This window comes from Chiloscyllium plagiosum, chromosome 10 (genome assembly GCF_004010195.1).
Source record: "Chiloscyllium plagiosum isolate BGI_BamShark_2017 chromosome 10, ASM401019v2, whole genome shotgun sequence".
In the NCBI taxonomy this organism is placed as follows: Eukaryota; Metazoa; Chordata; class Chondrichthyes; order Orectolobiformes; family Hemiscylliidae; genus Chiloscyllium; species Chiloscyllium plagiosum.
The window spans coordinates 11,692,031-11,705,176 of record NC_057719.1 but is presented as its reverse complement, the minus strand read 5'-3'; the positions used below and the strand labels follow the sequence as shown (position 1 = coordinate 11,705,176).

Below are 13,146 nucleotides of genomic sequence, written 5' to 3'. Positions count from 1 at the left end.
GTATGGGAAGAGACTATTTTCTATTCTTTCTTTCTGTGCAAGGAAAAATATTTTGGTGAACTGGGCGGCTGAGGGCCCTCCTGGACTTTCAAATTGGCACAGATTAATTATGGAATGTATTCCCCTTGACTTCCTTACAAATATGGTGCACCGAAAGACCGAATTATTTTATAAAATATGGCAGCCCTTTTTGAATTACATAAATACAGATATTTCGGCTATCCTAACAAGGGCTTTTATTTAATTGAGATTACAAACCTGGCTGGTCCGCGGCCCCTCGGGGAGGAATCCCGCACGAATACAGGTTTTATTATATCTGATGCTAACACATCCCGAGCATGTAAGAGACTTAAATATACACCCTGGTTAGTTGTAGGTTAGATTAGTAGATAGTTGAGTTTTGTTTGTTCGTTTTTTTTTCTTTTTGGTTTTTTTTTGTTTTGTTTTTCTTTTTTTGTCAAATTTTGGCTATTGTATATTTGAGCTAATTGTATATCAATGTTTATATCTGAGAGTTTTGTTTATTTTTGTAAACTTGTAAAAATGTTAAATTTCTAATAAAAATATCTATTAAAAAAAAAAGAAATTCCTCTCCATCTAAACCTTTAACACTATGGCAGTCCCAGTCGATGTTTGGAAAGTTAAAATCCCCTACCATAACCACCCTATTATTCTTACAGATAGCTGAGATCTCCTTATAAGTTTGGTTCTCAGTTTCCCTCTGACTATTGGGGGAGGGGGGGTCTATAATACAATCCCAATAAGGTGATCATCCTTTTCTTATTTCTCATTTCCACCCAAATAACTTCCCTGGATGTATTTCTGGGAATATCCTCCCTCAGCATAGCTGTAATGCTATGCCTTATCAAAAATGCCACTTCCCCCTCCTCTCTTGCCTTCCTTTCTATCCATCCTGTAGCATTTGTATCCTGGAACATTAAGCTGCTAGTCCTGCCCATCCCTGAGCCATGTTTCCATAATTGCTATAATATCCCAGTCCCATGTTCCTAACCATGCCCTGAGTTCATCTGCCTTTCCTGTTGGGCCCCTTGCATTGAAATAAATGTAGTTTAATTTATTAGTCCAACCTTGTCCCTGCCTGCCCTGACTGTTTTGACTCACTTCTGTTCTCAGCTGTGCCCATCTCAGATCAATCTCTTTCCTCACTATCTCCCTGGGTCCCACCACCCCCCCAGCTTACTAGCTTAAATCCTCCCAAGCAGTTCTAGCAAATTTCCCTGCCAGTATTTTAGTCCCCTTCCAATTTACGTGCAATCCATCCTTCTTGTACAGATCACTTCTACCCCAAAAGAGATTCTAATGGTCCAAAAGTGTGAATCCTTCTCCATACACCAGCTCCTCAGCCATGCATTCATCTGCTCTATCCTCCTATTCCTGCCCTCACTAGCTCGTAGCACTGGAGTAATCCAGATATTACTACCCTTGAGGACCTCCTTTTTAAATTTCTGCTTAACTCTAATCTCCCTTCAGAGTCTCAACCTTTTCCTTTCCAATGTCGTTGGTTCCAATGTGGACAATGACCTCCTGCTGGCCCCTCTCCCCCGTGAGAACATTCTGCACCCTCTCTGAGACATCCTTGATCCTGGCATCAGGAAACAACACGCCATTCTGCTTTTTTTCTGCTGGCTACAGAAACGTCTGTCTGTACCTCTGACTACAGAATCCTCTAACACAACTGATCTCTTGGAAGCTGGCATATCCTTCGTTGCATTAGAGCCAGTCGCAATACCTGAAACTTGGCTTTTTGTGCTATGTTCCCCTGAGAATCCATCACCCCCTACATTTTCCAAAACAGCATACCTGTTTGAAATGGGTATATCCACAAAAGACTCCTGCACTAGCTGCCTACCTCTCTTATCCTTCCTGGAGTTAACCCATCTATGTGACTATATCGGAGACTATCCCCCCTTCCTATAACAGCCATCCATCACATACTGTTGCTGTTGCAAATTCCTCATCGCTTCTATCTGTCTCTCCAACCGATCCACTCGATCTGATAAGATTCGCATCCAACAGCATTTATGGCAGTGTTAATCTGCATTAATCCTTAAACTCTTTAAACTCCCACATCTGACAAGAAGCACATATCACTGCAAAGGCCATTTTTGCTCTTTCACAATCTACAGACCCAGAAAATAACACCGTCTTATTCCTCTACAAACACTGCCCCAGGTTAAATTAACAGCTATGGCTTATATTTTAAATTTAATCAAGAGAATGATCTCCAAAAACATATAATCAAGAAAGAATCCACTATACTCACTACTGCAGCCTCTCTCTTGGACAGACTTAAAACAACAATTAACTTATCTGATTCTGTGCTGTGAACTTGCCCAACAGTTCCTCCAAGATTAGTAGTGAATTTCACTTGGTTCATTTTCCCAGATGCATTCCGATGTCCAGTGATACACGAAATCAAACAGCAAAGGTGGAAACTGCGCAGGTTTTCTCTCTCTCTCCTGCACAGTCCTCACCATGTGCTTCCTTTGTCTGCTCTTCTCCCTTTTAAAACTGCTGTTGTCTTGACTTTTTTTTGCCAAAGCTCCGAAACAATGAAACAGCATATAAAACAGTAATTGCTGCTCCTGAAGTTCGAGGAAATCACCTCCAACACCTAAAATGCCTCAAAGGAGCAGCTCTTACAGCCAAACATTTTTCCCGTCCTCCATCTTGGATTACCCAGAATCTCTTCTGTATCATCTCCAAACCAACCACATCATACTGGTAGTGTGGTGACCAGAACTATACACAATATTCCATGTCTGCTTCCATGCTCTATGATGCCACTGAAGGTGGCTGCACAGGTAGTTAAGGTAGTTAAAAAAAAAAAGACCCATTGCATGTTTGCCTTCATTGGAAGGGGCCTTGATAACTTACCTATCTCCTTACACTCAAGGCCTTTTCTTAAAACTACCTTAACTATCTGTACTGCCACGTTCAGTGGTATCAGAGATACAGCATGGAAACACACCTTTCAGTCCAACTCATCCATGACAACCAGATATTCTCAACTAATCCAGCCCCATTTACCAGCATTTAGTCCATATCACTCAAATCCTTCCTATTCATGCACCCATCCAGATGCCTTTTAAATGCTGTAATTGTATCAGCCTCCACCAGCTCCTCTGGCAGCTCATTGCACACATGCTCCACCCATTGTTTGAAAAGGTTGCCGTTTCAATCACAAATCTTTCCTCTCTCTCAACCTCACGGCCTCTAGTTTTGGACTCCCGCACTCTGGGGATGTCATCTTTAAATATTAAGAGTGATCTAGTAAAACATTTTGGATTCAGTAGTAAAAGTGCCTCTTGGCACATACATGCTCATCATGCGGGGGAAGAACATACTGCAGCCACTGCTACAGATCTGTCTGCGATTTTGCATTTAGCATGGCTTACCTTTAGTCCAATTAGTTGATGTGCAGCCCATACTTCTACTCCTACCCTGGCCCAACAGAACCCAACTCCAGTTTTAATATTGATTCTAATGGGAGATAATGTTTTCTAAAGTTGCAGTTTTCAAAACATAACTCCAATTTTGATACCAGGAAAATAAACTTGCTTTCACCTTAAAAAGAAAAAAAAACTTATGACTGTTTGGTCATTGCAGGTTAGTCATTTCAACTCTAGAAATATATTACCTAAGAGAAGGAAACTCCAGGCTTTGGTTTAACCAAACTAAATTCAACTGAAGCAATTCAAAGTAAAAATCAGAATGCCAGATTTGGGAAATTTATACGCAAACATTTCAAAGTAGTTGTTTGGAAGGTCATATCCTGTAATTAGCATTTAATACAATTTAGGAGGAAATCCCAAATCTGAGCATTTGCAAACATCTTTGTTTAAAAGACAGCAGTAAATCTTGTACAAATGAATTTAAAATCAATCCAACATTTTTAGTTTTTTTTATTCATGCATAGGAAGTGTACATTGCTGACAAGAGCATATTTATTGTTCATTAAAGCCAAACTGTCTTTATTTGTCTGCAATAGTCTTGAGAGGATCCTGCAAACATGTCAACAATTGTTGACCCTTAAACAATTCTTCCAAGGACACAGCAGTATATCACACTCATTCAAGTACAATAAGATTAAGTCACATATTTATAGAATCAGTCATACAGCACACAAACAGACCGTTCAGTCCAACTCTTCCATGCCAACCAAGTTTCCCAAAGCAAACTAGTCGCACTTGCCTGTGTTGGGCCCATATCCCTCTAAACCTTTCATGTACCTGTTCAAGTGACTTTTAAATATCGTAACTGTACCTGCATCTACCACTTCCTCAGGCAGTTCAGTCCACATAGAGTCATAGAGATGCACAGCATGGTCCGACCCATCCATGCTAACCAGATATCCCAACCCAATCTAGACCCACCTGCCAGCACCCGGCCCATATCCCTCCAAACCACATGCATGAAATTTGCCCGTCTTTTTAAAATCTTTCTCCTCGCACCTTTAAAAAGATATACCAACTCTCCCCTCGGGGAAAAAGGGCTTGCTATCCACTTTATCTATGCCCCAAGAATTTATAAACCTCTACGGTCACCTTTCAACCTCCTATGCTCCAGGGAAAAAAGACCCAACTTATCTAGTCTTTCCTTGTAATTCAAACCCTCAAATCCCAGCAACATCCTGGAACTATGGTTAGTTTCTTGTCATCACATGGCTGACCAAGAATCCTGGTCATTCCTGAAGGGCTTTTGCCCGAAAGACCGATTTTCCTGCTCCTCTGATGCTGCCAGACCTGCTGTGCTTTTCCAGCACCACTCTAAACTTGATCAAAAATCTTGCTGGTTCTTACCATTTGTCATTAGTGTATTAGAAAGATTTACAAGTGGATAGTCCACATGTTTGGCCTTATTATGAACCATCTTTTTTGACCATCAAGTCCTAAAGTGGAATTAAATCTAGAATTTCTGTTTCAGAGGCAGGGAGACAATTCAGTGCATTACATCTTTTGAAGGATTGGCTAAATGGACAATGTACAGAGTAGAAATTAACAGTACATTTTTCCAAGTAAGGTGGAACAGTGCAAGGATCACTGTTGTGGCCTCAGCTACTTTCAATCTAGATCAGGACCTGTCCAAAGAGACAGAGTATTTTATCAAGTGATACATTACAAGTCTAGGTAGGAATGCAACACACAAGTAGAAAGGCAAATGGCATATTGGTCTTTAATGTAAATGTTTGGAGTACAACAGTAACCAATTTTGTACAACTGCATGAAATCACACCTGGAGCTCTGAGCAATAATGTTTGCCATATCGAAGGAGGAAGTACTTACCTTGAAGATGGTACGGAGATTGTTCATTCAAGTGGTTTTCAGGATGAAAGGTTGATTAAATTGGATCTATCCTCTCTGGGATTTAGAAGAATGAGAGCGGTGATCTCAATGAAACATTTGAAATTCTACGGGTAGCTTAGTAGAGAAAATACTAGGTTGTTATTTTCTAGAGACTTCAGAACATGAGACAATGTCTTAGGATAAGGGGCTCACCATTTAGGTGAGTGATAAGGAAAACCTCCTTCGTGCAGTTGTTTGTTAATCTTGGAAAGTGCTTATCCAGAATGTTATAGCGGAGGATAATTTAAGATGGGAGTTGATTATAAGCTAGTTTGTAATGCATGGAGGAGCATGCTTGAGAGACCAAAAACTTGCAAACGTTGAATAGTCTCCTCTTATTTTCAAGGCAGCAGTGCCATCAACATTGCTTACCATGCCGTTGAGGACACTGGAGCAATAAAACAATGCAACAAACCCTAGTCAGGACCATAGTCAAGATTAGAGTGGCGCTGCAAAAAGCGCAGATCAGGCAGCATCCGAGGAGCAGGAAAATCAACGTTTTGGGCAGGAGCCCTTCATCCTCATTCCTGATGATGGGCTCCTGCCCAAAATATTGATTTTCCTGCTCCTTGGATGCTGCCTGACCTGTTGTGCTTTTCCAACACCACTTGTAATCTTGACTCTAATCTCCAGCATCTGCAGTCCTCACTTTTGCCTAGGCCAGGACCAGCTTGGGAAATAAGAGATTCCATCACCCAAGCATCTGTATTGGTACAGTAACACCACTATATAAAAGGTGTGGCACATAAAAATGCGTTGTATGACAAAGTATTTCCTTGTTTATTTTAATTTTTCATCTAAATACTGTTATACTTGAAGTATAAGAGGGACCATCGTAACATTAAAAAGTTGTTAAATTCATCCAATTAGTCTGATTTACTCACTGAAGGTAGTGGCCTAGTCTGGAGTATGTAACTCAGCAACACGAGATATTTTTAAACTCATCTACTGCCATTATTTTAACACAAAGGAAGAGAAACATTTGCAAATAACTGCCCTCACCTTTTGCTCTTCACGTTCAGTAGCATGATGACATTTTTCAATCTTCCACTCCCGAAGAAAATCCCTGAGATATCCAAAAAGTGTAAGGATTCCATAACCCATATACGTCAACACAGCAACAAGCATAGGTGTTTCCTCAAAAGACTGATTAAATGGCTTCTTGTACAGTCCACCATTTTGTGCAACATGAAGAATCTGGGACAAAAGAAAAGTCAGAGCATAAATATGCTACAATTTGGTGACATGGAACTTACAATGGTAAAGGTTGACAGAATACTAAGACTTCCACTCAATATGAAGTCAAGTGTTGGGGGTTGTGCCTGATCGCACAAGTTATTCCAACTGCACTGGACTTCTTGCAATTTTGTTAAGAGTAGCAAGTGATCTAGAAATTGAGTAGAATTCAACCATAAGATTCAAATGCAAATTTGCTAATGCATCATTGAAGTTCAATAAAAATTGAATTGACTTGTTTTGGCAAACTGTACAGTTTTGTACACATTACCAAATGCCAATATATGTTGACGTTGAGTGGTTTGTGGGGTCGGAGGGGGTTTGGTGGTAAAAATGACAGGTATTAACTGACATGACTCACTGGGGAGCACACAAGATCAAACCCATTTTTCCCCAGAGAGTAGAAGTTAAAGATTTTTCTTAAATTATACAAAAGTCCACAATGTGATTATTCATGTCCAGCTTGGCAAAAAGCACAGACCAGGTTTCTGTATTTAAGAATTTCTGTTTATTACAGGCAACCAGTTATAAACCATTGGCATAACATGATGAACTAAAACTCTCATCAACCCTTTATAACTGCATCTTACACACGAGGTACAGACAGAGAGGTTACTTGGATGGGAGAAAATCTGGAAAGAGTTCAGTAATCTTTATTCTAGAGTTCTGATGAGTTGGATCTTGCTGATCTTAAAGTTTCTTCTTGATTTCCCTTTTCCAAATGCTTCCACTGATTTGTAAGTGACTGGGTCACTTGTAAAATGCTTGTGATTTATCAATTAAAAAGTCAACTATTGAAGGAAGGATTACCTGATTATTCTGGTTTGAGATAAGTTTTGACTACAGAGAACAGAGTAACTTCTCTGTACCCCGATCCCAGGCATGGCTGTACAGTAACCTGACAGGCAAAAGGTGTCAAGAAATGGTGATCCACAGACCAATCAATTATTGCTACTTAGCTGCATCTCTGTACAGAACAACTTGGCTCCAATTCATCTTCAACCACTTCAATTACTGATTGTTGAAACAGCTGTACAAATATTTGCTGCCCCAAGTTTCAGGTTATTAGCTGTTCAAAACACATCCTTTGAAATACTGGTTTTTAAATTTAGGATTTAAAAGTGTGGACTAAAAAATAAATATAAAGAGCCACAGGTTTTACATAATACAAGAGTGACTCTTCAGCATCCAACACTTTCAGTAAGCCTTGAAGTCAGGCCATCAAACCACAGTGAGCAAAGGCCAACTTAAACCAATTTTAGAATGATGTAAATTTACAAGTACCAGTAGTCTTCAGTGAATTCAAATACTCATCAAAATTAAGTTCACAGCAACCGAAAAATGCATCCATTGCATCTGCAATTATCTTAATGAATACCATAGGGAAGGATTTACAATTTTTAAAATTATTCTGCTGGATGTAAGTTCACACAGATGAAATATTGTCAACTAGCCATTTTCTGACAGGGACTCGATTACAGGATAAATGAGTTATTTATTGCAAATGACAATTAAACCGTGTGAAGTACCTGGCACAGTGAGGTGGGGGAGGGGGGGGGAGCGGGCTCAGAGGGAGGGAGGGGGAGAAAGAAGGAAAAATATGAATCAGTCAGTCAAATTGGCGACTTTGTAGAATTTGACAAAATCTTTTTACATGATGTCTCTGGTGATAATCGGGTTTCATTTCTAGCGTACTACCCTACTGAGTGGTGACAGGTTTATTATCACAACAGTTCTAGGGCTTTTCTGCACATGAATTATGACTATTAAATTTCAACAACACTGCTTTGTTGTGAACTGCTTTGGAATATGGCCTTATCTTCCTTTGATAACCTCTGAACTACACGTATACAGGAAGAGAAAAAAAACTGAACAAGCTGGATGACAAGGAAAAAGTTTCATAAAAAGTTCACTGATACTTGAAACTGTTAGGTGGTTTGGGTACATAAAGTGTGCTGTGAATGGAAAATCACATTCTGGATTACAAAGACAAGTTTATGCAATAATATGAGCTAGATGCCACACCCTGCTTCATTACTTGTGAAAAAATTCTTCATCTTATTGCCTGGCATTTAACCCTTTGTCTGCAATGCATTATACATAGGTATTAGCTGCAATTTTATCATAGAATCCCTACAGTATGGAAACAGGCCCTTTGGCCCAACAAGTCCACACCAACCCTCCGAACAGTATCCCACCTAGACCCGTTCCCCTACCCTATTATTCTACATTTACCCCTGACTCACGCACCTAGCCTATTTATCGCTAAACACTGTGGGCAATTTAGCATGGCCAAGTCACCTAACCCTTACATCCTTGGATTGTGGGAGGAAACCGGAGCACCCAGAGGGATCCCATGCAGACACAAACTCCACACAGACAGTCGCCTGAGGTGGGAATTGAATCCAGGTCACTGGTGCTGAGGCAGCAGTGCTAACCAATAAGCCACCGCGCTGCCCCAATTTTGTGGAGGACATGAAGTGAAGCAATATATTGGCATGCAGTGTCACCACTGATGATGTGCAGTTTCTTGTTAATCATCGAGTGTACAATGTTACATCATTGTTATGGAAAATGTGCATGAACATGAAATACAATACTAACATGACACCTGTAAGTCTTACAACTATGCCAGTGTGAAAAATTGAATCAGCTCAAAACTTAGTCAAATATCAAATTGGAGAGAAACAAAAAGGTGGTGTAAAACTTGCAACCATCAATAAAAATTCAGTCCAATGTCAGGTCACTGGATTAACATGTTGAAAACTAAATTAAAGTATAGGAGATTGTATGTATGTCCATTACTATGACTGTTCATTTTGCCCATCACAACTTCAGAGTTTAATGTAATAATCCATACTAGCATTAACAGCAAACTCAACTGCAATTCTAGCTGATAATGTGATGGTCTGTTAGTGGGGTGTTACTTTGCCAAGCATCTAGCAGGGAAAAAGAATCCCAAAGCAAATCTGACTGTAATTGGACAGCAACATTCTTTAAAACAGTATGCTTCCAAGTTAAAAACTGAAAGCCCACAAATTTAGCGCTACTGACCCTTATCAAGCATTTTATCGCACTAACAAACATTTCCATTAACTACATACAATGTACAAAAATCTGGTTGCATTACAGTCTATGGTACCAAGTACCATTTTGTAAAGATTACAGTTCAGGAGATGTCAGCATAATAATGGAGGAAATTGACATCAGATCAGTCGACTTCGACTCCCATGGAGATGCATCCTGTTCCAACTCATGAGATGGGTACCTGCCCCTGTATGCAAAGTGGCCAGGTAGCAACAGTACAACAAAAGATGTTGATGAAAAGTTGTATTGACCAAAGCTTTAAGATCACCAATACTTATGAAACAAATGGTGAATGCATGCACAAGTTAAATGTTTAACACAAATTTGGCTAAGTACATGGATAGGAAAAGCTTGGAGGGATATGGGCCAAATGCAGAGAAGCAGGACTAGTTTAGTTTGGGAACATGGACTAGTTGGACCAAAGGTCTATTTCCATGCTGTATCACTATGACCAACTACATTCGCACAATAAAGCTGATTTTGTTGCACATTTTCAAATTATTACTTAAAGTATGCTATTGAACTAAAATGCTTGGAAGGCATCTTATCTAAGTAAGATCTAGGGGCAAGGTATGGCATGGATAGAGGACTGGCTGACTGGCAGAAGGCAGAGTTTGGGGATAAAAAGGAATCTTTTGCCACTCTGGCAGCCAGTGACTAGTGGAGTGCAACACGGGTTACTGTCAGGACAACTATTTAAGTTAACAGTCTGGATGAAGGAATTAAGAGCAATGTTGCAATGTCTGCAGATGACAATGATAAGTGGACAGTGTTATGGACCAACCCAGATGCCCCCCAGAACATTTCAAGGAGGTAGTCCAGACGCTAACTTTTCTAATTGTTTTAAGCTGGTGTATTGTGGGTATTCTAGGAGTGATGCAGTTGGCCCAACCCCATAGTTTTAAACAACACAATTTATTTACAGACTACTGAATGAAACACGATCAAAAGGAGAACCAAGTTTAGAATAACAACCTATTTGATAACCCAATCGACTCTATTGCAATTTAATGCTGCTGCTCCAAATACTTACTACATCCCCACAAACACCCCTTGACTAAGGAAAATCAAACACAGGTTCTTACAGGAGAGAGATGTCAGACAGAGGGGACTAGCATGGCGCTGATTCTTTAAGTCCCCGGCTAAAAACCGCTGTTTGATGAGCAACTTTAAACAGACTGCTTGCTAAAACCAAACAAAGCCAAACTAGAAGTAACCCTGAACTGGGAGAACTGGTCACTCCCCTTTCATTGTACAAGTGCTTTAAAAGAAACACTTTAAAAAGAAAGCCTTCAAGTAGATATTTCCAGACATATCAGAACCTCTGCCTTTATGATCCCTCTTGAACAAAACCAAGGACTAAAGAACCTTGTTAAAGGGGCAGTATCATTACAACAGACAGGCAGCACTGGGAAAGTGATGAGGCTGGAGAAGGACTTAGAAGGGCTGGTGACTGGGTAAAGTGGCAGATGTGGGAAAAGTAAGACTATACTCTTTGATAGGAAGAATAGAGACACAGACTATTCTATAAATTGGAAAAACTTCAGAAATCTGAAGCACAAAGGCAGTCCTAGTTCAGGATTCTCGAGGATAACTTGTAGGTTCATTTGGCATTTGGGAAGGCAAATGCAATGTTGCATACATTTCAAGAGGGCTGCAATACAAGGGCAGAGATGCAGTGGCGAGGCTGTGTAAGGCTCTGGTCAGACCAAATTTAGAATATGGAGCAGTTTTGGACTCCATATCTAAAGAAAGGATGCGCTGTAGTTGGAGGGGGTCCAAAGGACATTTGCAAACATGACCCCTGGACGAAGGGCTTGGCATATGTGGAGCAGCTGAGGACTTGGGCCTGTAAATGATGGGCATTTAGAAGGATGTGATGTTTGGGGGAGGCGGGTGTATCGGATTGAAACTTACAGAATACTGACAGGCCTGGATACTGTGGCAATGGAGATGCTTCTACTAGGAGAGATTAGAACCTGAGAGCACAGCCTCAGAATGAAGGGACAACTCTTCAGGACTGAGATGAGGAGGAATGTCTTCAACCAGAGGGTGGGTAACTTGTGGAACGCATTGCCACAGAAGGCTGTGGAAATCAAGTCATTGAGTCTTTAAGAAAGAGATAGATTGCTTTACAAATCAAGCAGCTATCAAGGGTTATGGGGAGAAGGTAGGAGAATGGGGTTGAGAAACATACCAGCCACTATCAAGAGCGGAACAGTCTCAATGGGCCGAATTGCTTCATTCTACTCCTGTATCTCAGTCTAAGGGATCTGGTAGCTACCGAATACAAACTCACTTTGCATGTTTGCTAAGTGGACTTCATATTTATAATACTTGCTAACTAAACATCTTGCACCTAAATCTGCATTTGACATGAGAATATTACTGCAAACTTCAGTGCCTGTAAAGTGTTTATCACTGTGACCACATCACAAGGTAGGGAACAGAGCCAAATTTAATTTGATCCTTAACATAATTAGGTTAGTTTAATTGTCAAAGCCTGGCAAACTGAATACAGTTCATAAACTTCAAGATTTTAATCCCACCCGCTGTGAAATCAGAAGGACTCGAGCTTTTGCTTTAATTAAAAAGTCAGCATTTGTAATTATTCATTTCCCTTCCATTCCAGCTAGCTGCAGTATTTACTAGTTCTCTGCTTCAGCCAAAAGAATGTACAGTACTGGGTGGGTCCAGAACGCTAGCAATTCTGAGGATGTTCCTGCAACAAAGTAAACACTTTGCAAGACAAAGCCACTACAAGTAGTACAGATCAGTATCGAATCAAGATTTATAAAGCACCATCAAACCTACTCGAGCAGTGGCTTTTGAATTCCTGCTGTATACAGCCGGAAACAGGTTTGCTCTAGTTTACTTCTTTCCCCACTTCTGTTCTCTGCCATTACTAGTCCATGGCTCTTCCACCCAATTCTGGAGGTTAATAAGATCCAATAAAAAACACAGAATTGAACAGATGTAGAATGCAAAAAGGAAGATTACCGTTGTGGAAATGGAATAATCAACGGTCTCATGTGTTCCAGATTATTGAAAGCAAAGAACACTGCTATACAGATAATCTTTAGAAATTACTTCCATGCATTCGAACATTCAACTTTACAAGAATAGCAACAGCTAGTTCAAAGAATGCCAGAACAGGGCAAATATTTAATTTAATATTACATGTACTGAGATACAGTGAAGAACATTGTTCTACGCGTTATCCAGACAAATCATACTTAACAAAAACATAGTAATAGAACAGAATGCAGAATGTAGCGTTACAGTGACAGAGGGTGCAGAGAAAGAAAACTCTAATATGAGAGATCTGTTCCTAAGTCAAATAACTAGGGGGAAGAACCTCATGAGGAGATTCCAACTAATAGTTTATATTTCAACACATTATGAGCACCTGTGCTCCAAATCTAAATATTGTACAAAAACACCAAAGATACAGAGT

At 40.0% G+C, this 13,146-nt stretch overlaps 1 protein-coding gene across 1 annotated transcript in view; it reads right to left on the bottom strand.

Moving 5' to 3' along the window:
• Window positions 1-13,146, bottom strand: part of sptlc2a (serine palmitoyltransferase, long chain base subunit 2a) — a 123,975-nt gene that overhangs the window by 90,692 nt on the left and 20,137 nt on the right. Inside the window, exon 2 of the mRNA XM_043697043.1 lies at window positions 6,369-6,563. Coding sequence (XP_043552978.1) covers window positions 6,369-6,563 — 195 coding nt within the window. The remainder of the gene's footprint in view (window positions 1-6,368; window positions 6,564-13,146) is intronic.